Source organism: Pungitius pungitius, chromosome 8 (genome assembly GCF_949316345.1).
Source record: "Pungitius pungitius chromosome 8, fPunPun2.1, whole genome shotgun sequence".
Lineage (NCBI taxonomy): Eukaryota > Metazoa > Chordata > Actinopteri > Perciformes > Gasterosteidae > Pungitius > Pungitius pungitius.
Window position 1 is genome coordinate 422,901 of NC_084907.1, and position 26,096 is coordinate 448,996.

At 48.1% G+C, this 26,096-nt stretch overlaps 2 protein-coding genes across 7 annotated transcripts in view; both read right to left on the bottom strand.

Moving 5' to 3' along the window:
• Window positions 1-12,358, bottom strand: part of LOC119194212 (dedicator of cytokinesis protein 3) — a 41,927-nt gene extending 29,569 nt beyond the window's left edge. For 4 of the 6 annotated variants that reach the window (XM_037448379.2, XM_037448383.2, XM_037448380.2 and 1 more), the window contains exons 1-2: window positions 12,141-12,358; window positions 120-203 (exon numbers count right to left, since the gene is read on the bottom strand). In XM_037448379.2, coding sequence (XP_037304276.2) covers window positions 120-203; window positions 12,141-12,177 — 121 coding nt within the window. In that variant the 5' untranslated portion in view covers window positions 12,178-12,358. Of the gene's footprint in view, window positions 1-119; window positions 204-9,055; window positions 9,076-12,140 lie in introns of those variants that run through there. The other 2 variants (XM_037448381.2, XM_037448382.2) reach the window with 2 other exon arrangements.
• A 710-nt stretch (window positions 12,359-13,068) lies between these two features.
• Window positions 13,069-25,566, bottom strand: LOC119194214 (DDB1- and CUL4-associated factor 1-like). Its single transcript, XM_037448384.2, has 30 exons — window positions 25,362-25,566; window positions 24,332-24,483; window positions 24,152-24,228; window positions 23,975-24,048; window positions 23,474-23,587; window positions 23,214-23,351; window positions 22,460-23,080; window positions 22,210-22,311; window positions 21,688-21,846; window positions 21,205-21,384; window positions 20,988-21,097; window positions 20,465-20,564; window positions 20,199-20,368; window positions 19,835-19,959; window positions 19,674-19,750; window positions 19,057-19,224; window positions 18,829-18,984; window positions 17,805-18,458; window positions 17,209-17,486; window positions 16,640-16,838; window positions 16,226-16,308; window positions 16,062-16,146; window positions 15,752-15,985; window positions 15,412-15,505; window positions 15,220-15,324; window positions 14,812-14,885; window positions 14,603-14,692; window positions 14,181-14,336; window positions 13,674-13,767; window positions 13,069-13,583 (listed from the first exon to the last, which is right to left on the bottom strand). Exons 2-30 carry the CDS (start codon window positions 24,475-24,477, stop codon window positions 13,534-13,536), a joined length of 4,713 nt encoding a protein of 1,570 aa, XP_037304281.2. The 5' UTR covers window positions 24,478-24,483; window positions 25,362-25,566; the 3' UTR covers window positions 13,069-13,533.
• Between the last annotated feature and the right edge of the window lie 530 nt (window positions 25,567-26,096).

A 26,096-nucleotide genomic window follows, 5' to 3' on the forward strand; every position in this document is an offset into this window, starting at 1 on the left:
ATATATTTGGGTAAACTTTAATAATAAAAGCCGAGGCCGAGCTGCAGGAGATTGAACCTTAACTTTAACGTTAATTAGTTAGTGCTTGGGTGACATCAACCGCCAAGTCCGGGTCTCACCTTCACATTTCTCCAGGATCTGGACCGTCTCCCCGACCTCCAGAGCCAGACCCTGAGCCACGGAGCCCCTGAAGGTGCAGATCACTACAGAGAAAGACAGAAGAAGAAGAAGAAGAAGAAGGTGAGGACATGCAAGGGTTGGGTTTCTTTTTATATTTGTTACAGTCAAATGTTTCCATCCTTCAGTTTGGTGGAGCTGAACATCAAAGCTCTCCACGTAACATCTCACTCAATGTGAGAGGAGCTGGAGAGAGGAGGAAGAGGAGGGAGAAGGAGAAAGAATCTCGTTCTGAATCACATGGAGGCAGAAAAGATCTCTGAAGAAGCACATTGACAGTAAGAATGTGTGTGTGTGTGTGTGTGTGTGTGTGTGTCTCTATGTGTTGGTCATCCTGCCCTTTGAAGAAGACATGAGCTTTGTCCTTCTAACATCCTCCACGATGCCCAGAGGCAAAGACTCAAGAGCACTCAGCAGTGCAGCAGATGGATAGTGTGTGTGTGTGTGTGTGTGTGTGTGTGTGTGTGTGTGTGTGTGTGTGTGTGTGTGTGTGTGTGTGTGTGTGTGTGTGTGTAGTGGTTGAAGCTTTTAAGCTACATAACTCGTGAGTAAAGCTTCTCTCTTCATCAGGACAGAGTTGTAGCAGACACACACACACACACACACACTGACACACACACACACACACACACACACTCTCACACACACACACACACACACACACACACACACACACACACACACACACACACACACAGGAATGATAATATTGGTTTGTGTGGATGAAAATCTCTTGTTGCATCCTCTGTGGTGACCAGCAGGGGGCGACTCCTCTGGTCGGTTAGGGCGGGACTACGCGCTGATTGACAGGTCTCATATACGTCATGTCCTAAGTCCTAATAGTCACTTCCTGTTCACTGGTCCAACGGTTCCAACGTGCACTAAAGGCTACGCAGCTCTTCTCTCGTCCGCGCTACGTTGTCACGGCGACCTTTGGGCCAGTGATGCACTCTGAATAAAACATGCCATCTGAAGGTCGCTGTGTCTCCTCCCTGCCAGGTGTCACGTGACCCGGAGGCTGATCCACGTTGAAAATCAAAGACGTCATCGGCCGCGTTGCGGTGGATTCTTCCAGCAATGGGACGGTTATCTGTGAGATCATTACATGTTTACCTGTCCTCCAGGTGGAGGACGGAGCAGAAGGAGGATCTACACCTTGTGCACAGCGAGGTACCCGGAGAGCAGGTCGTCATCTGGAGGCCTCACCTGTTCCGTCTATCTTTAGTTTTTGGAACTCACATCTTTTTTATCTGAAGATACGAGAAGCAGATGGTCGGAAAACAACAACAACTCTTCTCATTAATTATTTGTGAATAAACGATCTGACAGCTGAGAAAGAAGAGGAAGAGGAGGAGGAAGAGGATTACTGAGTATAAAAAGTAACCTCATCAAAGCCCCAGATGTCCTTCAGTAAACATGACTTATTGACTTATTGACTTATTGACTTATTGACTTATTGACATGTGTTTGTGGGGGAAACCGATGTTTGTGTTTACATATTTTTAAGTGGGATTAATTTGTCTCCAGCGAGAAGCACCGTCGCTAACGGACTTGTTTCAGGCTGGAGGACAAACGGCCGATAAACGGGGTTGTGTGTGTTTGTGTGTCCAAATGTCACATATGTGTGTTTATATATAGATATTAGTGCTCTTAATTGAAAATGAACTCATTAAACTTTGTTTAAAGTTTGTTTTTCTTCTAAAGACTGTTGTTTGATTGTATTTTTAAACCATGGCAGAATGTAAGAATGTAGGGTGTAACAGAGAGAGAAAGACAGGGGGAGACAGACCGGAGGGGGGGGGGGGCAGAGAGACACACACACACACACACAGAGGCCCTCGGGTAACTGTTAAACTGACTCAATCGCATCAAGTTACTGACCTGGATAAACAAAACTACTCACATAAACCGACCAATGAGATCACAGTGTGTCTGTGTGTGTGTGTGTGTCTGTTTGTGTGTGTGTGTGTGTGTGTGTGTTTCCTATCACAGCAAAAGAACAAGACAAGGAAAGAAAGAGCATTGAAATATTAAAGAGGGACATTGAAAGAACAAGATGAGACATTTGGCTAACGTGCTAACATGTTGAATAGTTAGCACGTTAGCACGCTAACATTTGATGATGGTAATTATTCTAAACCTCCTCCTTTGTTGCCGTGGAAATGTCGCCGTAATCATTGTCATTGGAGGCCTCCAGATGACATGGTGAAACCCTCCATCCCAACCCACACACTCTGCATCACACACTCTGCATCACACACTCTGCATCACACACTCTGCATCACACACTCTGCATCACACACTCTGCATCACACACTCTGCATCACACACTCTGCATCACACACTCTGCATCACACACTCTGCATCACACACTCTGCATCACACACTCTGCATCACACACTCTGCATCACACACTCTGCATCAGGCTGCTTGTTGGGAGCAAAACAATCGACTAGATGACGACTCTTTCTGCAGCTGACACAAACACACACACACAGACAGACACACACACACACACAGAGACACACGCGTCCTCATGGTTCAGTGCACTATTGTCTGTGCACGTGCAGGTGCACATGTCTTTTGGGTGTACGGGGGGCCGTTTGTTTGGGGGACAGAAGTATGTTGTGGTGACCTGAGGTCTGACTACCACTAGGGGCGTGTCTTTAGGAGCTGTCACTCAAATGAAACAAAGGATTTATTCTACTGGGAGAAAAGACCAAACATTAAAGGGGATTAAGGCTGAATACCAACAAATATGGATGCAAGCAGATTATCTCGTGAGATTAAAAACAATTTTTAATTTTCAAAATGAGAACTTCTGGGTTTATTTAAATACATTTTGACTCTTTAAACTTGGAACTACACTGGAAATGTTCAAATCATCACTGGAATCTAATTCCACAGGCTAATAATGCCATCATCATCCTCATCATCACCCTAATCATCATCATTCTCCTCAGCATCTCCATCATCATCATCCTTGTCATCATCATCATCATCCCCACCATCATCATCATCATCATTATCATCACCCTAATCATCATCATTCTCCTCAGCATCCTCATCATCTCCATCATCATCCCCATCATCATCATCCTCATCATCTCCATCATCCTCATCATCTCCATCATCATCATCATCATCCTTGTCATCCCCATCATCATCATCATCCTTGTCATCCTCATCATCATCATCATCATCCTCCTCCTCACCCTAATCCTAATCATCACTCCCATCACGATCATCATCATCATGTGCGTGTGTGCATCTGCGTGTGTGTGTGTGTGTGTGAGCGAAGCCTGTGAAGAGATGTAATTGGTGCTGGGGGGGGGGGGGGGTCCAGCTGTTGCTGATGGCCTCCAGCTAGAGACACGCAGCACATTAAGTAGCATGAAAGTGCTTATGCATCATCTCTCTTATTCCACACACACACACACACACACTCACTGTACACACACACACACTCACTGTACACACACACACACACACACTGTACACACACACACACACTCTACTCACAGACGATAAAGTAAAAAGTTGAAGATAGAAACCAGAAACAAAGCTCTTTAACTTCAAACTGGAGACAGTGAAGTGTGACTAATGTGCTCTTCATTATTAACCAGGAGATGTAAGTCATGACAACAGCTACACACACACACACACACACACACACACACACACACACACACGCTGTAAGCCGGTGGATGGGGGCTTAGCCCACTGCTCTACTTTCAGCCATCTGGACCCAGCAGCTCTCCGGACAGCATCGCGGGGGCCACAGCCCCCCCCGCCCCCCCCATCCCCCACGCGGATGCACAACCGTACCGCCACAACAGGGAGGAGGGGCGGAGCTTAGTGAGCAGATGTTCCCATCAGCCCACATGCACTAAATGTTCCTGTTATTATTAAACACTACGAGGAGATAAATCACCACGTTCCAATGTTCCATCGACACAGAAACATCCTTCATGAGCTTCTCCTCCTCGTCTTCTGTATACATGTGTATATGCAAATATATATATATATATACAGTATATATATATATGTATACACATGTATTTATACACATATAATCTCAACTCAGAAGAAGAAGAAACTACTCGCTCATCCTGATGATGTCACCTCTTAAGGGGCGTCGGCTTTCTTAGCGTCGCCTTGAGTCAACTCAACAGTTGGGATTGTGGCCCTTCAAAATAAAAGCCTGTGCGTGCATGACTCCCTGTTCTTGTTTTATATCGAGCGCGTGGGGGCGTTCACATACGCGTCCCCTGACCTTTAACCCGACCCCCTGGCTCCAGATAGGTTCCTATCTTCATCCATCTTCATCATCGTCTACATGGCAGCACAAGAACATCACGACCATTTTTAAATCACACAAAGAAGAAATATCTGTCAATGGAAACATGAAAGACAGAGACTTCCTGCTCGGCATCACCTTCTAGTGTCTGAGGGAATCATCTTCGTCATCACGTTTGTGATGTTCCCACAATGCATTGTTCCCTCTAGTATCCGACATCAGGCCCAACTACTTCAATGTGACGCTTCTATCAACATTCAGCCCAAACGTTGCGTGGTTTCACATCGGGTTCCCTGCAGCACTTAAAGAACCAAAAGGGTCACATGGTCCACTAAGGAATGTAAATAAAGGAGAGGAGGAGACAATAATCGCACAATAATGACACAACTAGCAGAAGGACACAATACGACATGGACTTTAGGTCTCTTCTCACAATCCACACACTTTATATCTTTATGTGACTTTAGCAACAAGTTCATCAAACATCATGAAGCGTCAACTGGGGAAGATAAACAGTAAGAAATGATGGCCTTCACACACACACACACACACACACACACACACACACACACACACACACACACACACACAGAACTTTGTTGATCTTGATGTAGTTGTAAAAGTGAAAAGGAACCTACAGTAGATCAGAGGAGATCTGGTGCGGATGAACGCGGCGCTCGATGGATGCAGCGATGTCACATCTATAAATAGACATCATCATGTGAAATATTCATCAGACTAAGTAAGACATGGATGGAGGGAGGGAGAGAGGGGGGAGGGGTAAAAAAAACACAGAAAGGAGGGAGATAATTGGTCCTTGGCCATTGGCCCCCAGCCCCCCCACAAAAATCCCCTTTGTGACTGAAGGTAAATCATTTCATCACTGATGGTGGAGAAGGTTCTTCTGTTGGAATGTGGAGTAGAGAGCAGAAGGTGGGACGGAGACACACGCAGTGCTGAAGGAACCTTCTGGCCAGGAGACCAGGGGATCTCAGCTGGGGGGTGACGAGGGTCTAATGATGGACAGGTGAGGAGTCCAGGTGCCAACCACACGCTGAAGGCCGCATGAATGGAGCCAAACAATCGGTCAGCACACGTCCCCCCCATCGAGGTGTAAATATGAATGTAAGAATACGGAGTTTGAACCGTGATTAGAAACAAAGCAACACGCGCTGCAGCAAAAGACAGAGAAACTACGCTTAATATTTAAAGTACAAACTCATCATAAAACGTACATTTGACTCACTGTGGGAAAATGACATTTTCTACATTTCAGAGAGCGAGGCGCACGTTTCCTCACACACACAAAGAATGTGCTGTGATGTGAGAGCACGTCCACGATGGGGGACGTTATGAAGACAGGGAGGTTTGGACATATTTGATGGACCGTGAATAAAAACAATACCATTTAAACCAGTATTTATCTGTAAATGACAATAAATCTAATCAGGGCTCAATATTCTCTCCAACGTTTAACACCCTGTGAAGTAAAGAAAAGGACGTCCATGTTCCAGGAGACACTTTAGTCTTTGACGTAACAGGATCTTTGTTCACTGAATGAGGAGATGAGGCTCAGTTACCATAGCAACTGATCCTGAGCTTTAGTTACCTCTCTTTCTGAAACTCATCTCAAGGTGAACAAACTCTGAGTTTACACTAAACCTGCTTCTTCAAACAGACCCAAGACACCAAAATCTGCTTTCATTATATATTATTATCATTGTTTTTCATATTCTTGTTGTTATTGGGTTTGATTCAGTGTTAGAGGGGATTTAAGTTTGCCGCCATGGGAGAGAAAGCCCAAGCTGTTGCTATGGCGACAGCGGAACGCTCGCCAGCAGGGGTGTCTTTAAGTCAGAACCCAGCGTAACCATGGCAACGACAGAACTCTCCCGCACAACGCTGCTGCACACACAGACACACACACACAGACACACACAGACACACACACACACACACACACACACAGACACACACACACACACACACAGACACACACAGACACACACACACACACACACACACACACACACAGACACACACAGACACACACACACACACACACACAGACACACACTAGTGACGCAGCAACACAACTAGAACACAAAGCAAAATGTAAAACTGTATGTTTTTTCTCTTTTACAAACTTAAACTTGTTTCTTCTTGGGGCATGACGTGATGTGATGACCCCCCCCCCCCCCCCCCCCTCAGAGACACAGGAGACCACTGTTCATGTCCTCAGGAACCGCAACACACTTCAAAGAAAACATTATTAAAGTGTTTCAACTTAATCCCTCTAACAAAATGTCTGAGATTAATTAATGTCCTGAATCGGAGAAAAGATCCTCCCAGAATGCACTGGGGTTCGTGCTGTAAGAGCAACGATGGAGCCCACTGAAGAAGAAACAGCACAACAGAAGAGTTACATAAGACACACTATGTAATACTATACAAAAGCCTGCACACACACACACACACACAGGAAGAGACGTCTTACATCAGCGACATGAATAATTCACTCGTTAAACCCGGTGAACTGAGAGGCATCGTGTGCACGAGGAAGCAGAATAAATCCCAAAACTACATTTCATTCTCATCTACAGTCAACACAAACAAACGTTTCTTTTCATCCGACTTGTTAAAAACATTCAAGTCTGAGCTGCTCAGTGAAACTCTGACGTCATCATTTTCATCATAGACTCATGTGACCTACTGTCATGTGACCATGACGACAGAGCAGAGAGGACGTAATTCATAAAACACGTAGAAAATCAAAGTTGAAGAGAGTAAAAAATGACCTCAAACTGCATTTTGGGGTCCAGAGACTGAACATCTTCTCCTGTGATCCCTCAGCAACAGACAGGGAGGAGAGACGCATAGGCAGAGCAATGCAGGGGGGGGGGAGGGGGGTGATTAAAGGAATTTTGAGGACCTCCGTCAGGTCGCTTCATCACCGCAGGAGGAACCCCCCCCCCCCACCCCACCCGCCCCTCCAGCAGAAAGAACTCAGCAGTGACAGACGAGCAGGAATACCAGCAGCTAAATGTGAAGCTGAAAGTAGGTCAGAAGAGACAAACAGAACAGAGAAGAAGCACTTTACCTTCACACAGTAGGACACGTAGTTAATGATTCCTCCATCGTTACCAGGAGACCATCAGCGTCATTCTTGTAGTGACCAGCAGGGGGCGACTCCTCTGCTCCCATAGACGTCTATGAGGAAATGACTCTACTTCTGTGTAGTGACCAGCAGGGGGCGACTCCTCTGCTCCCATAGACGTCTATGAGGAAATGACTCTACTTCTGTGTAGTGACCAGCAGGGGGCGACTCCTCTGCTCCCATAGACGTCTATGAGGAAATGACTCTACTTCTGTGTAGTGACCAGCAGGGGGCGACTCCTCTGCTCCCATAGACGTCTATGAGGAAATGACTCTACTTCTGTGTAGTGACCAGCAGGGGGCGACTCCTCTGCTCCCATAGACGTCTATGAGGAAATGACTCTACTTCTGTGTAGTGACCAGCAGGGGGCGACTCCTCTGCTCCCATAGACGTCTATGAGGAAATGACTCTACTTCTGTGTAGTGACCAGCAGGGGGCGACTCCTCTGCTCCCATAGACGTCTATGAGGAAATGACTCTACTTCTGTGTAGTGACCAGCAGGGGGCGACTCCTCTGCTCCCATAGACGTCTATGAGGAAATGACTCTACTTCTGTCTAGTGACCAGCAGGGGGCGACTCCTCTGCTCCCATAGACGTCTATGAGGAAATGACTCTACTTCTGTGTAGTGACCAGCAGGGGGCGACTCCTCTGCTCCCATAGACGTCTATGAGGAAATGACTCTACTTCTGTCTAGTGACCAGCAGGGGGCGACTCCTCTGCTCCCATAGACGTCTATGAGGAAATGACTCTACTTCTGTGTAGTGACCAGCAGGGGGCGACTCCTCTGCTCCCATAGACGTCTATGAGGAAATGACTCTACTTCTGTGTAGTGACCAGCAGGGGGCGACTCCTCTGCTCCCATAGACGTCTATGAGGAAATGACTCTACTTCTGTGTAGTGACCAGCAGGGGGCGACTCCTCTGCTCCCATAGACGTCTATGAGGAAATTACTTGACTATGAGGCTGTTTAAAGCAGGGCTACACACTGATTGACAGGTCTCTAATAGAACATAAAGCAGGGGATGCTTTGGGGCGGAGCTACACACTGATTGACAGGTGTCTAATAGAACATAAAGCAGGGGATGCTTTGGGGCGGAGCTACACACTGATTGACAGGTGTCTAATAGAACATAAAGCAGGGGATGCTTTGGGGCGGAGCTACACACTGATTGACAGGTGTCTAATAGAACATAAAGCAGGGGATGCTTTGGGGCGGAGCTACACGCTGATTGACAGGTGTCTACCAGAGACGAATACACATCTCTACGTCCTCCTTTGTCCCTAAATGGTCACAAAATAAGATTGCAACTACCAAATCATCAGACTCGAGGCTTCAACACAACTATTGACGTCACCATGGCGACGTCAACATCCGATTCACAGACTACAGTCAACCCGACCAGAACATCACATGACTTACTGATGACAGATGGGATCGTTCTCCATTCTGTGATTAACGCCTGATGTTTTCAATTTGATTCGGCAGCCTTTTTCAAAAATGTTGCTCAAAGGAAAACAACAACAACCGCGAGTATTTCCGCTTTAACTGAAACGTCCTGAAAAGAACAACAACGTTTCAGAGTGTGAGAACCGAGCGCCGTGCGGCCCGGCGTGGGGGGCTGCATTCATGGTCCTCCATGGGGGCCACAAAGCCGCATTCATCACCCTGAATGGCTGTTTTCTACAACCAGGCACTAGTCCCCCCCCACTGCCTTGGTATGCACAGACGCAGCCAGCATAGACAGCCCCCCCCCTTCAAGTCCCCACAGAGGGGGTGTCCTCGGCCCAGGTCTCGGATCAAAGGAGATGCCCCTTTCTGCTGAGTCATTGATGTCTATGGTGACGAGTCACTCTCAGTGCAGATGTTCTCCTCATGCAGCCGTGAAGCAGATGTTGGATGTCATTCAGGGGCATATGTCATATTGCCCCCCCCCATACGGAGCCAAATCCAGGTCAGAGGTTTTGATCATTTGAAAAACAAATGTGAACCTGAAGTTTAGGTTTTGGTCTTAAACATTGAAAAATATGAATACCGTATTTTTGGGTTGAAAATAGACACACACTTTAAAACACACACAGACACACACTGGTTTACATTCTGCTGGCGTCTCCGTCCCATTAACGGAGCGCATTGACTTCCTGTCTGTGATCCCTCCCTCATCACACGAGGGGGGGCTGTCAATCGATCGGTGGGCTTTGGGGGGAAGGGGGGGTTCACTTTGAATTGTTTTATTGCTGCTCTCATTCTGCTGGACTGAGAGTCACATGGACACGTAGTACTGTGTTAATGTACAGCCTGTAGAATGACACACTGTGTTTTCGGGAGGGGGGGGGGGGACCCTGGTCTGGGATTTGTGTCCGTCCCGTTCTTCTGAAGTTTTGCTCATCTGAAGAAGCTCGTCTGAGGTTCTGTTTTTTATTATTTTGGTAATGAAGCTCAGTGAAGCTTCCTGTTTGTGCTGATGTGTGTGTGAAACTGATGAGACGGTGTACTTTATGTACTCTGATCAATACTGCTATTGCTACTTTTCTATCATATTGTGATAAAAAATGATTATGAAAATACATACCTATGTAAATATATTAAGACAAATAAATTTCCAGAATTACATCCTGTTCACTGTCTTTGTCTACACATAATATATCACTAAATATTATCCACATGTTATATATCCACGTTATATATCCATGTGTAATATACCAACAAGTTATATACCAACATGTTATATATCCACATGTTATATACCAACAAGTTATATACCCATGGTATACACTCACCGGCCACTTTATTAGGTACCCCATGCTAGTAACGGGTTGGACCCCCTTTTGCCTTCAGAACTGCCTCAATTCTTCGTGGCATAGATTCAACAAGGTGCTGGAAGCATTCCTCAGGGACTTTGGTCCATATTGACATGATGGCATCACACAGTTGCCGCAGATTTGTCGGCTGCACATCCATGATGCGAATCTCCCGTTCCACCACATCCCAAAGATGCTCTATTGGATTGAGATCTGGTGATTGTGGAGGCCATTTGAGTACAGCGAACTCATTGTCATGTTCAAGAAACCAGTCTGAGATGATTCCAGCTTTATGACATGGCGCTTTATCCTGCTGAAAGTAGCCATCAGAAGTTGGGTACATTGTGGTCATAAAGGGATGGACATGGTCAGCAACAATACTCAGGTAGGCTGTGGCGTTGCAACGATGCTCAATTGGTACCAAGGGGCCCAAAGAGTGCCAAGAAAATATTCCCCACACCATGACACCACCACCACCAGCCTGAACCGTTGATACAAGGCAGGATGGATCCATGCTTTCATGTTGTAGACGCCAAATTCTGACCCTACCATCCGAATGTCGCAGCAGAAATCGAGACTCATCAGACCAGGCAACGTTTTTCCAATCTTCTATTGTCCAATTTCGATGAGCTTGTGCAAATTGTAGCCTCAGTTTCCTGTTCTTAGCTGAAAGGAGTGGCACCCGGTGTGGTCTTCTGCTGCTGTATCCCATCTGCCTCAAAGTTGGACGTACTGTGCGTTCAGAGATGCTCTTATGCCCACCTTGGTTGTAACGGGTGGTTATTTGAGTCACTGTTGCCCTTCTATCAGCTCGAACCAGTCTGGCCATTCTCCTCTGACCTCTGGCATCAACAAGGCATTTCCGCCCACAGAACTGCCGCTCACTGGATGTTTTTTCTTTTTCGGACCATTCTCTGTAAACCCTGGAGATGGTTGTGCGTGAAAATCCCAGTAGATTAGCAGTTTCTGGAATACTCAGACCAGCCCTTCTGGCACCAACAATCATGCCACGTTCAAAGTCACTCAAATCACCTTTCTTCCCCATACTGATGCTCGGTTTGAACCGCAGGAGATTGTCTTGACAATGTCTACATGCCTAAATGCACTGAGTTGCCGCCATGTGATTGGCTGCTTAGAAATTAAGTGTTAACGAGCAGTTGGACAGGTGTACCTAATAAAGTGGCCGGTGAGTGTATATCCATGTGTAATATACCAACAAGTTATATACCCACATGTTATATACCAACAAGTTATATATCCACATGTTATATATCCACATGTTGTATACCAACATGTTATATGCCCAAGAAGTTGAATACTCACGTTATATATAGCCACATGTTATATACCAACACGTTATATACCCACTTATAATATATTCTATTTGAATGAATGAACATGCTTATCCAGCATTAACCATGATAGTACACTGTATGAATCCAGAGTATCAAAAGACACACAGTACTACAAAGCCAGTAGTATATACCCCCAGTAGTACACACGCAGTAGTACACACGCAGTAGTACACACGCAGTAGTACACACCCAGTAGTACACACGCAGTAGTACACACGCAGTAGTACCCAGCATACTAACACTCAGATTAGAATTAGAGTCCTGAAGCACAAGAAGGAAACAATATACTTAAGTACATGTATTTAAATAAGATATGTTATAGAGATACAATATAGATTTCTATAGACTCACCCACTCCGATCTTCTCGTCCTCAGTCGGAGTCCACATGATGTCCAGAGAGCCCGAACCACACAGAATAAATCACTCAGCGCGTCGCATCATTGAGGGGGGGATGTGAGGGGGGGGGGGGGGGGCTGAAAAGTTCACTTCAGCTGTCCAAAAACCAAAATCTGAAGCGAGGAGATAGGATCCGTGTCCCGTCAGGTGAGGAGTGACGCGTCCATCATCCCCGCAGGTACCGAGGGGGGAGGGGGGGGGGGGGGATCCCGCATAAACACGAGCAGCAGGACGGGGGGGGGGGTAAAACGGGCCCGGTAAGCGAGAGACTACCGGGCAGAGACACCCGGGGAGAAAGCGACTACCGGGAGAGACATCGCAGCTTCCCTCCTCTTCCTCCCGCTGCAGCCGTCCAACTTGTTGTGAGCGACATGGAGTCCAATAAATGATCTATATACAAGTACATAGATCCATATATACAGGTTATTTATGATAGATGCACATTATATAATACATCTGGTCCGGTGTCGGTGCGTCGCGCGCTGAGGACGGAGAGCCGCGCGCAGGGAGCCCACGTGAGTTTAAGAGGATCAGCTGCAGATGGAGAGCATTACGAGGGAGGAGAGGATGGGGGGGGGGGGGGGGGGGAGATGGGGGGGAGGTCCTGATCCTTAAAGTGAGCACTAGTGTCATGACGCACATAAACAGCGGCGGCGTGCACGCTGTTTGGACTCACACAAACATGTGCAACATGCACGCGCCACATGCTTTAAATGGTCCACAATGACCCAATGAAGACATTTTTTATTAAGATATCATTAAGTTGTCATGTGACGTGTTTTTATGTCAACTCTCTCCTATTGGTCAGAATGTTAAACTAACCCTAAAAACAAGAGAAAAGAGATACATTCAAATAATCCAGTGATGTAGAGTTCATGTACTTTGAGTACTTTAATGAGTCGCCTCATGTTGAACGTGTGTACAAGGAAGTACATGCTAGGAATACTCCAGTACTGTCAATACTACCCATGATGCAACACTGACCTCTAGTTGTTAAAGTGACTACACACCAAAGCAGGATCACTCTTTATTCACAAAGAAGTCATCAGCTGACCTCAGCGTTCTGCTGTCCAGCTTCACATATTTATAGAAAACAGTTATGGCTCAAAAAGGTGATTCTGGGTTAAACCTGAGTGACAGCCGGTGGGACGGGGGGGGGGGGGCTATAAACACGTGTCTCTGGTCCTGTATCTATAGACACACATCTACAGAGATGTGTAAACATGACTGATTCTCCTGAAACATCTTTGGGAAACATTTATTGATCATCAGCGTCCCTCGTTCTCCTCCTCCAGGACTTCAGGGTGCGTTTTTAAAAGAGGATCTCGTCTCCGTCAGGAGGACCAGTCACCGAGGTCCTGAAGGGTCCGGTTCATCATCCGAGTGCTGTGAGAGGTCTGCAGCACACACACACACTCATTGATCAGGAATACTTAGCATAAGTATTGTGAATATTGAACCAGTTGAGCTGATAAACCACCACTAACAGTCCTCCCAGTCCAATAAGTCGGATTGATCGTCGCTCCCGTCCGATTGGTCCGTGTCGTCGTCGCCACTGTTGCTGCCGAGAAGATCTGCTATCTGAGGGAAGGGGTTGAAGTACTATGACATCATGATTCATTCATTTGAGACCAGGAGTCATGTGACCATAGAACCAGAAAAGTGAGCTTCAGGAAGTGAACACACAGGATGTGAATAGTTTAAAATGTTTAACACATGCAGTTTGCATTTTTAAAAATCACATTATTAAATCAATAAAAAGTATTTTTTTAATGATTTATGTCATTCTTACTGTGTTATTCTAGAGAGACATGTTTAAGTTCTGATGGCTCCATTTACTCGGGAGATAGAGGACTTCTTGATTGATTTTAAAAATCAAGATCAAAGAGGAAAATGTGAATGTGTGAAACTATTGATCTATTAAATGGAATCAATTATTGAGAAATATATTTTTAGATAATTATCCTTCAAAGTGTGAACGAGAAGTTTGTCACCTCTTCATTCGAAGAAGAGTTCGGTCCGTCCTCGTTCTCCGGGTCGCTGTTATTGGCGAGCTCCTCTAAGAGCGGGTCGAGGTCCATATCCTCATCATCATCATCATCATCATCCGTGTCCGAGGAGTCGTCATCGTCGTCGTCCTGGTCTTCATCCTAAAAGACGACACAACGTACGAGTCGAGACACTCATCAGCAGACCAGAGGAGCTGCACCTGAACGCATCTTCAGTACCGAACCATCTAATGAAACGTCAACATGACTCGAAACCCTGTGTCTGTTCAACAGGAAGTGACCATATATGGACTGAGGACATAGAGACTGCATATAGGTGGAGACGAGTCGCCCCCTGCTGGTCACTACAGAGAATGCAGCTTTAACATGGGGGGGGGGGGGGGGGGGGGGGGGGGGGGGGTCCTCACCTGATCGTCGTCGTCTCCCTCTTCGGCCAGTTTCTGTCTCCCGACTTCGTAGAGACGACACACGGTGTCCAGGCTCACGGTGTCCTGGTTCTGGTAATGTAAGGACATTATCATCATTATCACATAATACAATTTATAAATACGTATTATATATCAGGTGCATTTGTGTATTGTTTCTAAAGGAGCTGGACTCAGGTGAGGTTCTGCACCTCGATGACGGCCAGGTAGCAGTCTTTAGAGTCGGTGCACAGGTCGAAGATGTTCCTCTTCACGTCCACTGTGGCTGGAGACGAGCAGACAACAAGTATTTATAGTATCAACATAAAAGTAATACATCATAAAGTCAACTTCACATTATCCTCATTGGTAAATCTACCGTTGGCCTTTTTCTAGTCATCATCATAATAATAATAATACTTAATTATTTATTTTTAGAGCTTGTCTGGGTTCCGAAAGACGCTTTACGAGGTAAATCCAAGTAGGAGAAACGTACAGATAAGAGAAATAGACAGAAAAAAATAAATAAATATAGTAGGGGGTTCAGTCATGTGACTTCAGAGGGACGACAACAAGCCTCTTAATCAACCAATAGGATTGAAGCAGGAAGTGCGGCCTACCGATGGGTTTGTAGTCCGTGGCGTCGAAGGTTCTGAAGGACGAGCCGAAGGGGCTCTTCATCTGCTGGTCCATGGCCTCGCCTTCGTCATCAGGCTGCAGCATGGCTGCAGGGGGGGGGGGGGGGTGCACGTCAGTACCGCACACACACACACACACACACGCACACACACGCACACACACGCCTCCCGTACCTCCGTACATGATGGTGGCGTTGCTGTTGAAGACCAGTCGGCACTGGTCCAGAGCTGGCACCGTGTGCAGCAGGTGGAAGGTCCTCAGGTCCCACTGGGAGGCTCCTCGTCAAGGTGCTAACGGCTAACCTGCCCCCCCCCCCCAGGTCTGACCAGGCTAAGCTAAGCCACCAGGCTTTTGCCATATCCGTCATTTCTATAAATGTAAGATTTCATTTCAACTAATACGAGGCTGGAGGAGCAAGAGGAGGAGGAGGAACCACAGGAGAAAGAATAAAATCACTTCTATCTCAAATCAGGGAGAGCGCCAGCCGACCAGAGGTCAGAGGTCAGAGGATACGACCTCCGTGTTGACGATGACCTCCAGGCCGTTGGGGTGGAAGACGCCGCTGATGTTCATGTTGAACTTGTCAAACTTGTGGATGGCGCCGGCCTCCCTCACGTCCCACAGCACCCCGTCGTTCAGCACCAGGTCGTCGGTGGGGTTGAAGGTGGCGCAGTTCCTCTTGTAGTTGTTGGCCAGGGCGGGGTCGTTCAAGGTCACCGTCTTCTGACCCGTCTGGATGTCGTAGATCTGCAGAGGCGGAGACACAGAGATGAAACGCCACTCGCGCCCACTGGCGTGCTGCCGGAGCGCCGCGGGGACGTACGTGTGCCACCTGGTCCTCGGTGCCGATGACCCGGTCCTGGCTGTGTTTGCTGAACTCCACGTGGTGGTCGTTCACAAACGAGTTCCTGGGAGGGAGAGAGCGCATGTACACACACGCCGGGACACGAGGTGTGTGTGTGTGTGTGTGTGTGTGTGTGTCTTTACTTCAGGCTGAAGACGCCGTCCATACTCCAGAGGGCCGACAGGGGGGCGCTCCATGAGGCCGAGGTGAGCAGCAGCTTCCCATCCTGGGATATAGAACACACACACATATATATATATATATATATACACACACACACAAAGGGAGTAAATGAATAACCCTCAGATTTAATCTGTAAACTCATATAATCTACTTTATACAAACCCTATAAATACAGAAATAAAGGTTGAATATCCTGTAAACCTTTTCATTTTGAACACTAGTAAAGCTTTTTTCATTTAAATTGAGAATCAACTTTGGTGAAAACAAACTCAAGTTAAGATTAACACAAGCATCTTTTATTTTAAGTGCGTCTGCATTGAATCCATATTTCCTGCACTAGTGGCCTTGGACTCTCGGACCCCCCCCCCACCCACCCTGGAGGGCTCCAGGTGAGTGATGGCCGACGAGTGGCAGGTGTACTTGGCCTCCTCGTCCCCGGAGAAGACGTTGTAGAACTTGAGGTGACCCGAGCAGGTTCCCAGCATCAGGAAGCGCTCCCGGGCGGAGAAGGCGCAGCAGGTGAAGCCGCTTTCGTCCCCGTCGCCTTCGTGGAAGATCGACATCGGACGGAACCTGAGATTTAAAGAAAGAGGAAGGAAAAACAAGGTGAGGAGAGTTGACGATGAGCACGACAGAGAAACTGTCCTTGAACGCACCACGTGGGACAACAATTCTGTATGAAAACATAACTGTTTTTATTTATTACACTTTACTTCTTCAGCATTGATTCATCTGAGACCAACAGTCATGTGACCATAAGCAGAGAAACAATATAAATATATTTTAATGTAAAAACATCTGTAATAGTCACAGACACATTTGCATATTATAGTTTTTTTTCTTTGTTCTTTTGTTTTTCCATTATTTTTTAGGATTAAAATCATTCTAACTGAACACTTGTATCTTTACCCCCCCCCCCCACACCACCAGGCGCGCCCCCTACCTGCTGAAGATCAGGTGTCGGTCCAGGCAGCCTCGGTCCACCCCCCCGTACCGCGGGTACAGGACTCGGCTCCCCAGGCGGGCGCTGAAGTTGGGGGACGCCTGCCTCCTCTGCTTGGGCTCGGGGCAGCGGTGGGGGGCGAACAGGGAGAAGGGGGGGCAGGTGGTGACGGGGTTGGGGCAGCGGGCGTGTTGCTCCCTCAGGTACTCGGTGATGATGCTGTCGAGGGTCGGGGGGGACGGGAGGTGGCGCTCCGGCTGCTTCTTCATGGCGGGAGTCTGATGGAGAGAAAAGAAGACGCCGATGATGCAGAGCAAAAGGTTCCATTTTGAATTAATAAAACAGGATTTATAATCATTTGTAACATAATTTACTTTATATTCATGTGAAAACATCTGGATTTATTCTCGTCTATCACAAAGAATACATTTTACAGATGACACATGAACACATCACAAAGTTCACTGAGCAGAGCCTGAACGCATCACACTGAAGAACCTTCTTTAATGTATGACCTACCATAACTACCCTCATTACAGGGGGAGGAAACTGTCATTTATTCATGTATTAATGTGCATTAAAGGCAGCAGATGAACCTGTATGAAAGCCCCGTGGTCCGACTTCTGCTTCAGCGCCCGCAGCTTCTTCCCCGAGCTGCACGGCGCCGCCTGGCGCTCCCGCGTGAACAGAATACGCCCCACAGGATGCAAGGCTTGACCGTGAGGGAGAGAAGGAGGAGGGGGGGGAGGAGAAGGCAGGGGGGTGGCAGAGGTGGAAGAGGAGGAGCACGCGGGGTGAGGAGCGGCGAGGGAGCGGGAGGAGGAGGAGACGGGAGACGATCCTGTGTGGGCGGCGACGCGAGCCGCGATGCCTCCGGCCAACCGGCACGACCTGGGGATCACGGCGGGGAAGGAGGAGGAGGAGGAGGAGAGGAGCAGCGGGGGGGTGACGCAGGACGAGGAGCTGGGGCACAGCGCCCCCCCCGACAGGTTGGCCTCCCGGACCAGCGCGCCGGCCGTGTCGTGCAGGCCTTTGGCCAGCAGGTGGTTGCGGATGAGCAGCAGCAGCTCCCTGCCGGAGAAGGTGATGCGCGACTGGGCGACGACGTTGGCCCGCTGCAGGCGAGCCAGCGACACGTCGACGCCCATCAGCAGCGGCTTCCCCGACACGCGCTCCGTCAGCTCGGCCGCGTAGCGGCAGAAGCGCACGTGCTCGCTGCGCTTGTCCTGCAGCACCGGCTCCTTCATCAGCTGAGGGGGGTGAAAAGGTGGAGAACTTGAGCATTAACGAGTGAGAAGAGAGAACATGTTAAAAATGTAAAGGTCCCGTAATCACAGGATCCATCTCTCCTTGAACACGTCCTGTATGACTCAGCGCTTCCATCCGAAAAAACACCAGAACAAAGCTTCTCACTTAAAATGTCTTCTCTAATAAACTGTTCTCACTTTAATCAGATTCTGCTAAAAACATGTGAAACTATGACATCATGTGACCATAAGAAAAGAAATGTTTCTATCATTGTTTAACTTGTTTTCTTCTGTTTTTGATGACTGATGTCATTCTGCACTAGACGTGTTCTAGAGGAGCATCAGATGTTGATCCCAGAGGAGCAGCACTGACCTGCTGGATGTGGCAGCTGGTGAACAGCGGCAGCTTGCTGATGATCTGACGGACGGCGCCGCTGCGAGAGAGACCCACCAGAGCCTTGCAGGCCAGAGCGCGGATCAGGTCTGCATCCGTGATGGGCATCTTCACCGTGAGCAGGGACAGCAGCACCTGGAGGGGGGGGGTCAGCATCATGTTCCAGTCACGACACAGGGGGGCGGGGGAGCTCCTCCTCGCTCTCACCTTTATGCCGTTGTTGTTCTGCACCGTTTGCCACATGTGGGCCAGCACTCTGTTGTGGGGGGGCGTCGGGGGCTGCTGGGGGTGGAGCAACGGCCTGAGGGGGGCGACTGCGAACGCGCCCGCCGTGTTCAGGCTCTGATCCGGAGCGCATACGCAGTTATTTATCACCTGGCAGCAGGACATGGGGGTCAGAAAGAATCAGGGCTAGTCGTCCTTAAAGGGACAGTGCATGAGATTCAGGGGCCTCTAGTGGTGGAGAAGCAGATCAACTAAATAACAAGAGTCATTTCCTCATAGACGTCTATGGGAGCAGAGGAGTCGCCCCCTGCTGGTCACTACACAGAAGTAGAGTCATTTCCTCATAGACGTCTATGGGAGCAGAGGAGTCGCCCCCTGCTGGTCACTACACAGAAGTAGAGTCATTTCCTCATAGACGTCTATGGGAGCAGAGGAGTCGCCCCCTGCTGGTCACTACACAGAAGTAAAGTCATTTCCTCATAGACGTCTATGGGAGCAGAGGAGTCGCCCCCTGCTGGTCACTACAACATGCTGATGTTTAGAAGGTTTAGCTCTCTAGAAGCAGTTCATCCTCTGGGATCTGAACACATCGGTCTTACTTGTAGCGCAGACTTCTGGATCTCTGCGTCGTTGACGAACACCTCGCCCTCGACGACGCCCAGAACGATGCTCATACCTGCACACGCACACAACCAACGCTCAACAAAGGTGAAACAAACGACCCACACAGGCTGAGACTGGGAGCAGCAGCTCTACTGACCCACGGTGGATACAGCCGACCTGGTTTCATCCAGGACCTCCACGGTTTCCGCCAGCACCAGCTGGACCTTCGGGACCACCACCAGCATGGCCATGATGTCCAGGACGTAGCGCACCGTGTCGCTCCTGGACCAAAGGGAAGAGGAGCCTGTTGGTGTGCGTTTGAATCTCAAAAGTAACACAATCATACAAACTCACAGACCGCAGCAGACGTAGCAAAGAAAGCAGAAACATGGAGAAGAACCAACGCGACCTGTCTCCGTCCGTACAAAGTAATCCGGTCGCTTTGCTCCATCTACACAGACCAACCCGCTCTTAAACATCGCCTTTAAGTGATGTCATTGCCGCCGGCCCCGCCCCTTTACCTGCCGTAGTAGGTCCTCCAGTCGCAGGCGGCCGAGATGAGCTGCAGCATCAGGGGCACACAGGACAACCTGTAGAAGACCTCCACCGGCTCCCAGTGCAGCTGAGGAGGTCCGCACTCGATGAGGAACTCCATCATCTCGATGACCTGCTCCCTGGTGTAGGTGTAGGCCTGGGACACACACACACACACGTACACATTTATACACACACACACACTGTGGACCGTGAGGTGAACACATCACTTCCTCCCCGGCCTCTCTGGTACCTTGTAGAAGGGCTGCTGGGGGACCACGGTGCCTTCGTCCGACGTGTGCAGAGACTGCTTCACCTGCTCGGCCTTCACCGCCAGGTGAGCCTCAAAGTACCTGACCATTGACGTCGGAGGGGGCGGAGTTAGTGTACACAGCAGGTCCATGAATACGTGAACGTGAGTAAAACTACACATTTAAAGTCCACAGAACTAATATAACTAAAATAAATCCAGTTTGGAACCTTTTGTTACTAATTATCATCATCATCTGTTAAAATGGATCATCTTTCATGAAATCGCACTTTGCTGTTTCTTGTTCTTCTGAGTTTGTTTCCTTATGGTTGAAATGCTCTAATTGTCACGTTTGGCATTATTTAATGTAATCGTCAATGATCTATAATTAGTTATATGGAAAAAAAGAATGTGATTAGAGATCCGAAAGTTAGCTAAATTGGAATATTTGCTCCCTAGCTTCACTATTTTATATTTCTACTCACTGACATCACCCCCCCCCCCCCCCCCCTCCATGCCAGCGTACCTGCGCAGCGCCATGCAGGTGTGCTTGGCTGTCTGCCGGTTGGCAAACACCTGGTCATCACTCATCACGGCCGCCTCGCTCTGCGTCTTCAGGATCTCCAGCGTGCTCACCTGCAAAGAGAGAGAAGGTTCACACACACAATCACACACACACGCAGACACACACGCACACGCAGACACAGACACGCACACAGAAACACGCAGACACAGACACACACCAGGTTGACGAGGCGGCGCAGGCCGTCCTGCCGGTCGAAGAGCTGCAGGACGGCCCTGAAGGAGAAGGCGATGGAGAAGAACATGGTGGCGTGGCAGACGCCCGAAGCGTGCGAGGACTCCAGCAGCCAGAGGGCGTAGGAGACCACGTCGGAGAGCACGCCGCCCGGCAGCGTGCACACCTGGCAGAGAAGAAAGAGGTTATTGCCGTGGCCATGAACCCTCTGAAGTGGTGAGCGTGGAGGCACCACTCCTCTTCTCTGTTCACTTCCTGGATTGTTTCTTTGATTTTTGGTCACATGACTGTTTGTCTCAGATAAATCAAGTCAGAATGAAATGTTTCTAATGCAATCTGATCACAAGTCAAATACCGTTGGAAAGATGAAAAACTGACAATAATTTAAAATGGTTTACAGAGGGGTGAACTATTCTTTCAGCAAAAGTCATTCTACAACAGACGTGTGTGTGTGTGTGTGTGTGTGTACCCGCTCCAGGGCGTCCTGGTTGTAAGCCAGGTAGTAGAGGCAGAGCGACACCCCGGTCGCCGCCATCGAAGGCCTCGGGATGTCGAGGAGCCGCTGAACGCCTCCGTGAGCAATGAACTCTGCAGCAAACTTCTTATGGAGGAGCAGCGACGCCAAATACTGGAGGGAGGAGGCGGGGGGGGGAGTTAATGTCTTTAGGAGGAACAGGAGAGGGGTGGGCTGGACTTGAATCGTCAAATGTTCTCAGGAAGGTTCCTCACTGAGAGAAAGGAAGTGAAGGAAAAGTAGTGCAAGTGGCGCCATGATGAGAGCTGTTCTATTCTCTAATGCTAAGGAAAGGAGCCTCAATGCTTCCTTACTTAGCTCCTTTAGCATAGGAATCGACATTAGGAGGTAATTTCTTTGACAATTCGAATTCAGCCACAGAGTGAGGAGGAGGACATCAGATGTGAGAGCAGAAGGGGGGTCACATTCACACGCAGTCTCACAGGAGGAGGAGCCTCTAGAGGGGGGGGGCCTCACCAGGAGGGCGTCAAAGGTAAGCTGCACTTTGTTGGTCCTCCGGAGGTTGATGTAGTTCATCAGCAGAGAACGAGTGTCCAGCTGCATGAAGACAGCGAGCAGCTGAGAGACAAGAGAGACGTGAGATGAGACATGAAATTGCACTTTCTAGTTTCTTGTTCTCTTGTTGAAATGCAATTATTGTAAGTCGCTTTGGATAAAAGCCTCAGATAAATGACATGTGATGTAAAGGGGGAGGAGTCAACTTCACCTCCTGGTATTCTCCCAGCGGCGTCAGATACTGCAGGATGAGCCTCTGCTCGGTGGGCGGGCTCAGCGGCGACAGGCAATAGTCTGAGCCAATCACCATCGAGCTCATCTCAGACCAGGAGCTGCTGCCAGCCAGCAGGTCGCTGGAGTCGCACCTCTCCCCTTCTTCTTCTTCTTCTTCTTCTTCTTTGTCTTCGTCATCATCATTGTCCCCGTCGTCGTCGTCCTCCTGCTGCTTTTCCTTCTCCTTCTCCTGCTTCTCCCCTTTCCTGCAGGAGGATGAGGAGTACTTGAGCTTCTGCTTCGCCTTCCTCCCGTACTCCATCACCGCCCGTCTCCTCCCTCCTCCTCCTCCTCCTCCTCCTCCCTCCTGCCTGTCCTCCGTCTCCCTGGACGACCGTGCTTGGTAAACAAAGTCAGGGAGGAGCCTTGTCGAGCAGTTTTTCTGGGCCGGACGCATCGGAGCGTTGACCTTCGACCCCATCCTGCTGCTCCCTCTCCCCTCCTCCCCTCCCGACTCCACCCCCTCCATCCCGGAGACGTGGGCGACCTCCGTCAGGTCCCGGGGCGTCTTGGCCTCTTCGCTCTGCAGCTCGTGAAGACGGCGGATCATGATCGGCACCTGAAGGTCAAAGGTCATAGGCGATCCTATTTCATACCAACATCAACACGTTGAAGAGTGAGAACCAAGAGCGCGTGTGTGTGTGTGTGTGTGTGTGCGTGTGTATGCGTGTGTGTGTGTGTGTGTGACCAACCAGCTGAGCGTTCTCCTCCCGGTGGCTCGCTGCTACTTCCTGGTTGCTCATGGCTCGGGCCAATAGACCCGTGGCGAAGACGCACAGCGGCGGCTTCGCCTCCCGCGCCCAGCTGAACAATTTCTCCACCAGACCTTCCTGTCACATGACACAGAAGCTTCAGGGTCAACCCACCTGCGTACGACCTCATTAAAGTGTGTTACAAACTTGAGGATTCTGCAGAATGGGTTTCAGTCACGTTTGGCATAACCGGGCCTCACCTTCTCCTGGAAGACCATGGCGGTCTCCAGGCCCGGCACGATGTTCTGCAGCAGGCGGCAGGCGCCGGTGTTGAGGCTCAGCTCCCCGCTGGTCATGATGTACGTGTCCATCAGCTGTGGAGGCAAAGCAGCTCGCCTTTAAGCTTTGTTCACATTACATGAATACAACGCTGCATTTAGATTAGGTTTTATTAGAATAAATGTAAAGAAATATATGTAAATATAATTGGATGCAATTATTCAAATGAAGCCTTGAGTCACTCGAGTCTCATTTCCGGACAGGAAGGAACAACACTTTACATTATGTAATATAAAATAACATATAATATACTACAATGTTTCATACAATACATTTATTTTTATTTATTTACAAGATTTATTTTTAGCAATAACTCAAAAGCTTGTCCCGTCTAATTTCCTAAACATCTTTGGCTTTCAAATTTAGATTAATTTCTTTGAGGTCATAAAGATTGTGTGAGATTGAAAATAAATAATCTTCACCGCATTAGTGAAGTCGTCATTCATGAAGAGCATCTTCAGGAGCTGTCCAAGCATGCAGTCTGGGTCTGCTCGTCCTGCAACAACCAATCAGAAGAGTCGGCCGGAGCTTCGCTCACACACAGGAGAGCTGAGGCGTCCTTCAGAAGCTCGACATTAAAAACAGACGTGGACAATGACCTGGATGACGGTCGTCAAACGGATCGGGATCCCGTTTGTGGTATTCTCCCGTCTCCCGCTCAATCAGCTCAGAGATTCTGGACAAAAGAGACACAAGACCACAGAGACAATAGAGATATGAGACACCAGAGGTGCATGAGACAAAAGAGAGACGAGACACAGAGACTGAACCCTGCTGACTTTGTGAGGATGGACACCAGCTGCTCCGTGGTCCCTTGCTGCGCCTCCTCCCATTCGCCGAGCAGCACGACGAGGTCCGCCTTCGAGTCCACCGACACGGCCTCAGGGAGCGCAGCCGCAGGCTGCTCTCCTTCTGGGGAAGACATCAAGGCCTGGGGGACAGGAAGAGGACGGGGGACAACGGAGAGACAAGGAGTAAAACGGCTTTCACATTGTTTGATGTTACATCGTGTACATTTCATGTGAATTGGTCCAAATACTGGAAATAATGATGAAAAAGGGTGAAAGAGACGCTGTTAAACGGAGGAACTAATGCCTGCAGATATTTCATACATTACTCTTTGACATTAATTAGTGACTACAAACATAGTATGTTAAAATACATTTATTATCAAAAGCGCACATTTGAAATTGAAGATCATACATAATAATAATAATAAAATACACAACTACTTTAAGGAGTTTTCAATAGTAATAAAACATGTACACAATTATATACGTATTTACAATTAATACTCTACTACAACACGGTATTGCAGTTTTGCTTTGTTTTCAGGTGACATTATATGTTTAAATACTTTTGAGTGGGGTACTTTTCACCTGGAATACTCTGAATATTAGAAGTACGTTTGTAATAAAATATATAATATTCTGCACAATGACTTATTTTAGTTTTTTATAATTACATTTTGATGACAATATTTTTGTACTTTTTATTAACGGACACGTATTGTTTGTATACATCTGAGAGGAGTAACATCTTTATTAAGAGTTTATAAGAGTTATTTCGTAGAGGGACCGCTCTTAGCTCAACGAGGTGACATTTAGCTCACTCCGCTAGCTCCGCTTCCCGTCGGCTCGGGACTGTTTAGAGCCGGTGTCCCCCCCCCCCCCCCCACGTCCCGCCGCTGCCCCCCCGCCGCACGGGGATCCGCGTTACGGTGCGGCGCGGCGGCGCGTGGCCGCATGTCGGACGCTCGTAACGGCTTCAGCTCGCGGCTCCACGGGCTTCTAAATGTCACGAACTCACCCGAAGAGCCGCTGCGTCGTCGTCTCCTGCGGCTTCTCCTCCGCGCAGCCGGCTGGAGGAACTCTGCACACTGTTTTATTTAGTTGTTGTTTTAACGGAGAGAAAAAGAGAAACGCTTTAAGGAAATATGAAGCAAAAAAAAAGTATCACGTTTATTTTCAAAAACTTCTCGCGGCGGCTGCGAGTTACGTCACGGAGCGGGGTCGACGTTTGATGACGCATTACGTCGCGGCCCTGCCGGTGGGACTTCTTCTTTGGTGTTTTTCTGTGTTCAACTTAAGAGACTTTCAAGAAGCTTTTTTTATAAAAACATTTTTACCGTAAAAATCGTTCTGCTTTTAGGGTAAAATTAATGTTTTAATATCTGTTGGATCAATATCAATATTTGTCATGATTTTGACTAAAAGACATTATTGACCCCAACCTTCCATTTCAATCCTCATCAACCCAACACACGTCAGAACTTCACTCAAAGCTATATTATTTACATTTAATTCATGAAACCTTTCTGAATAGAAGCGTTACCCAACGGGGACGTTTAGAAATATAAAAGTTGTGAACACAAAGTGTTGCAAATGAACAACGTTATCAAGTTGGAAAAAACTAGTAGTTAAATTAAGTTATGAAAAACAAATGAGTTTAGAGTTGGCAAATAACAAATGTAACTATATCATATGGTTTATTTTCATTACTTACAATATATACACCCGCCTTATTTTATTTGTAGATTCTATT

Coding starts and splice junctions, on each gene's coding strand:
- LOC119194214 (XM_037448384.2), bottom strand. CDS start 24,477: ATGTCTTCCCCAGAAGGAGAGCAGCCTGCGGCTGCGCTCCCTGAGGCC. Junction 22,312..22,459: donor CGCTGGGAGAATACCAGGAG/GTGAAGTTGACT, acceptor CTTGTCTCTCAG/CTGCTCGCTGTCTTCATGCA. Junction 20,369..20,464: donor CCCAGCAGCCCTTCTACAAG/GTACCAGAGAGG, acceptor TGTGTGTCCCAG/GCCTACACCTACACCAGGGA.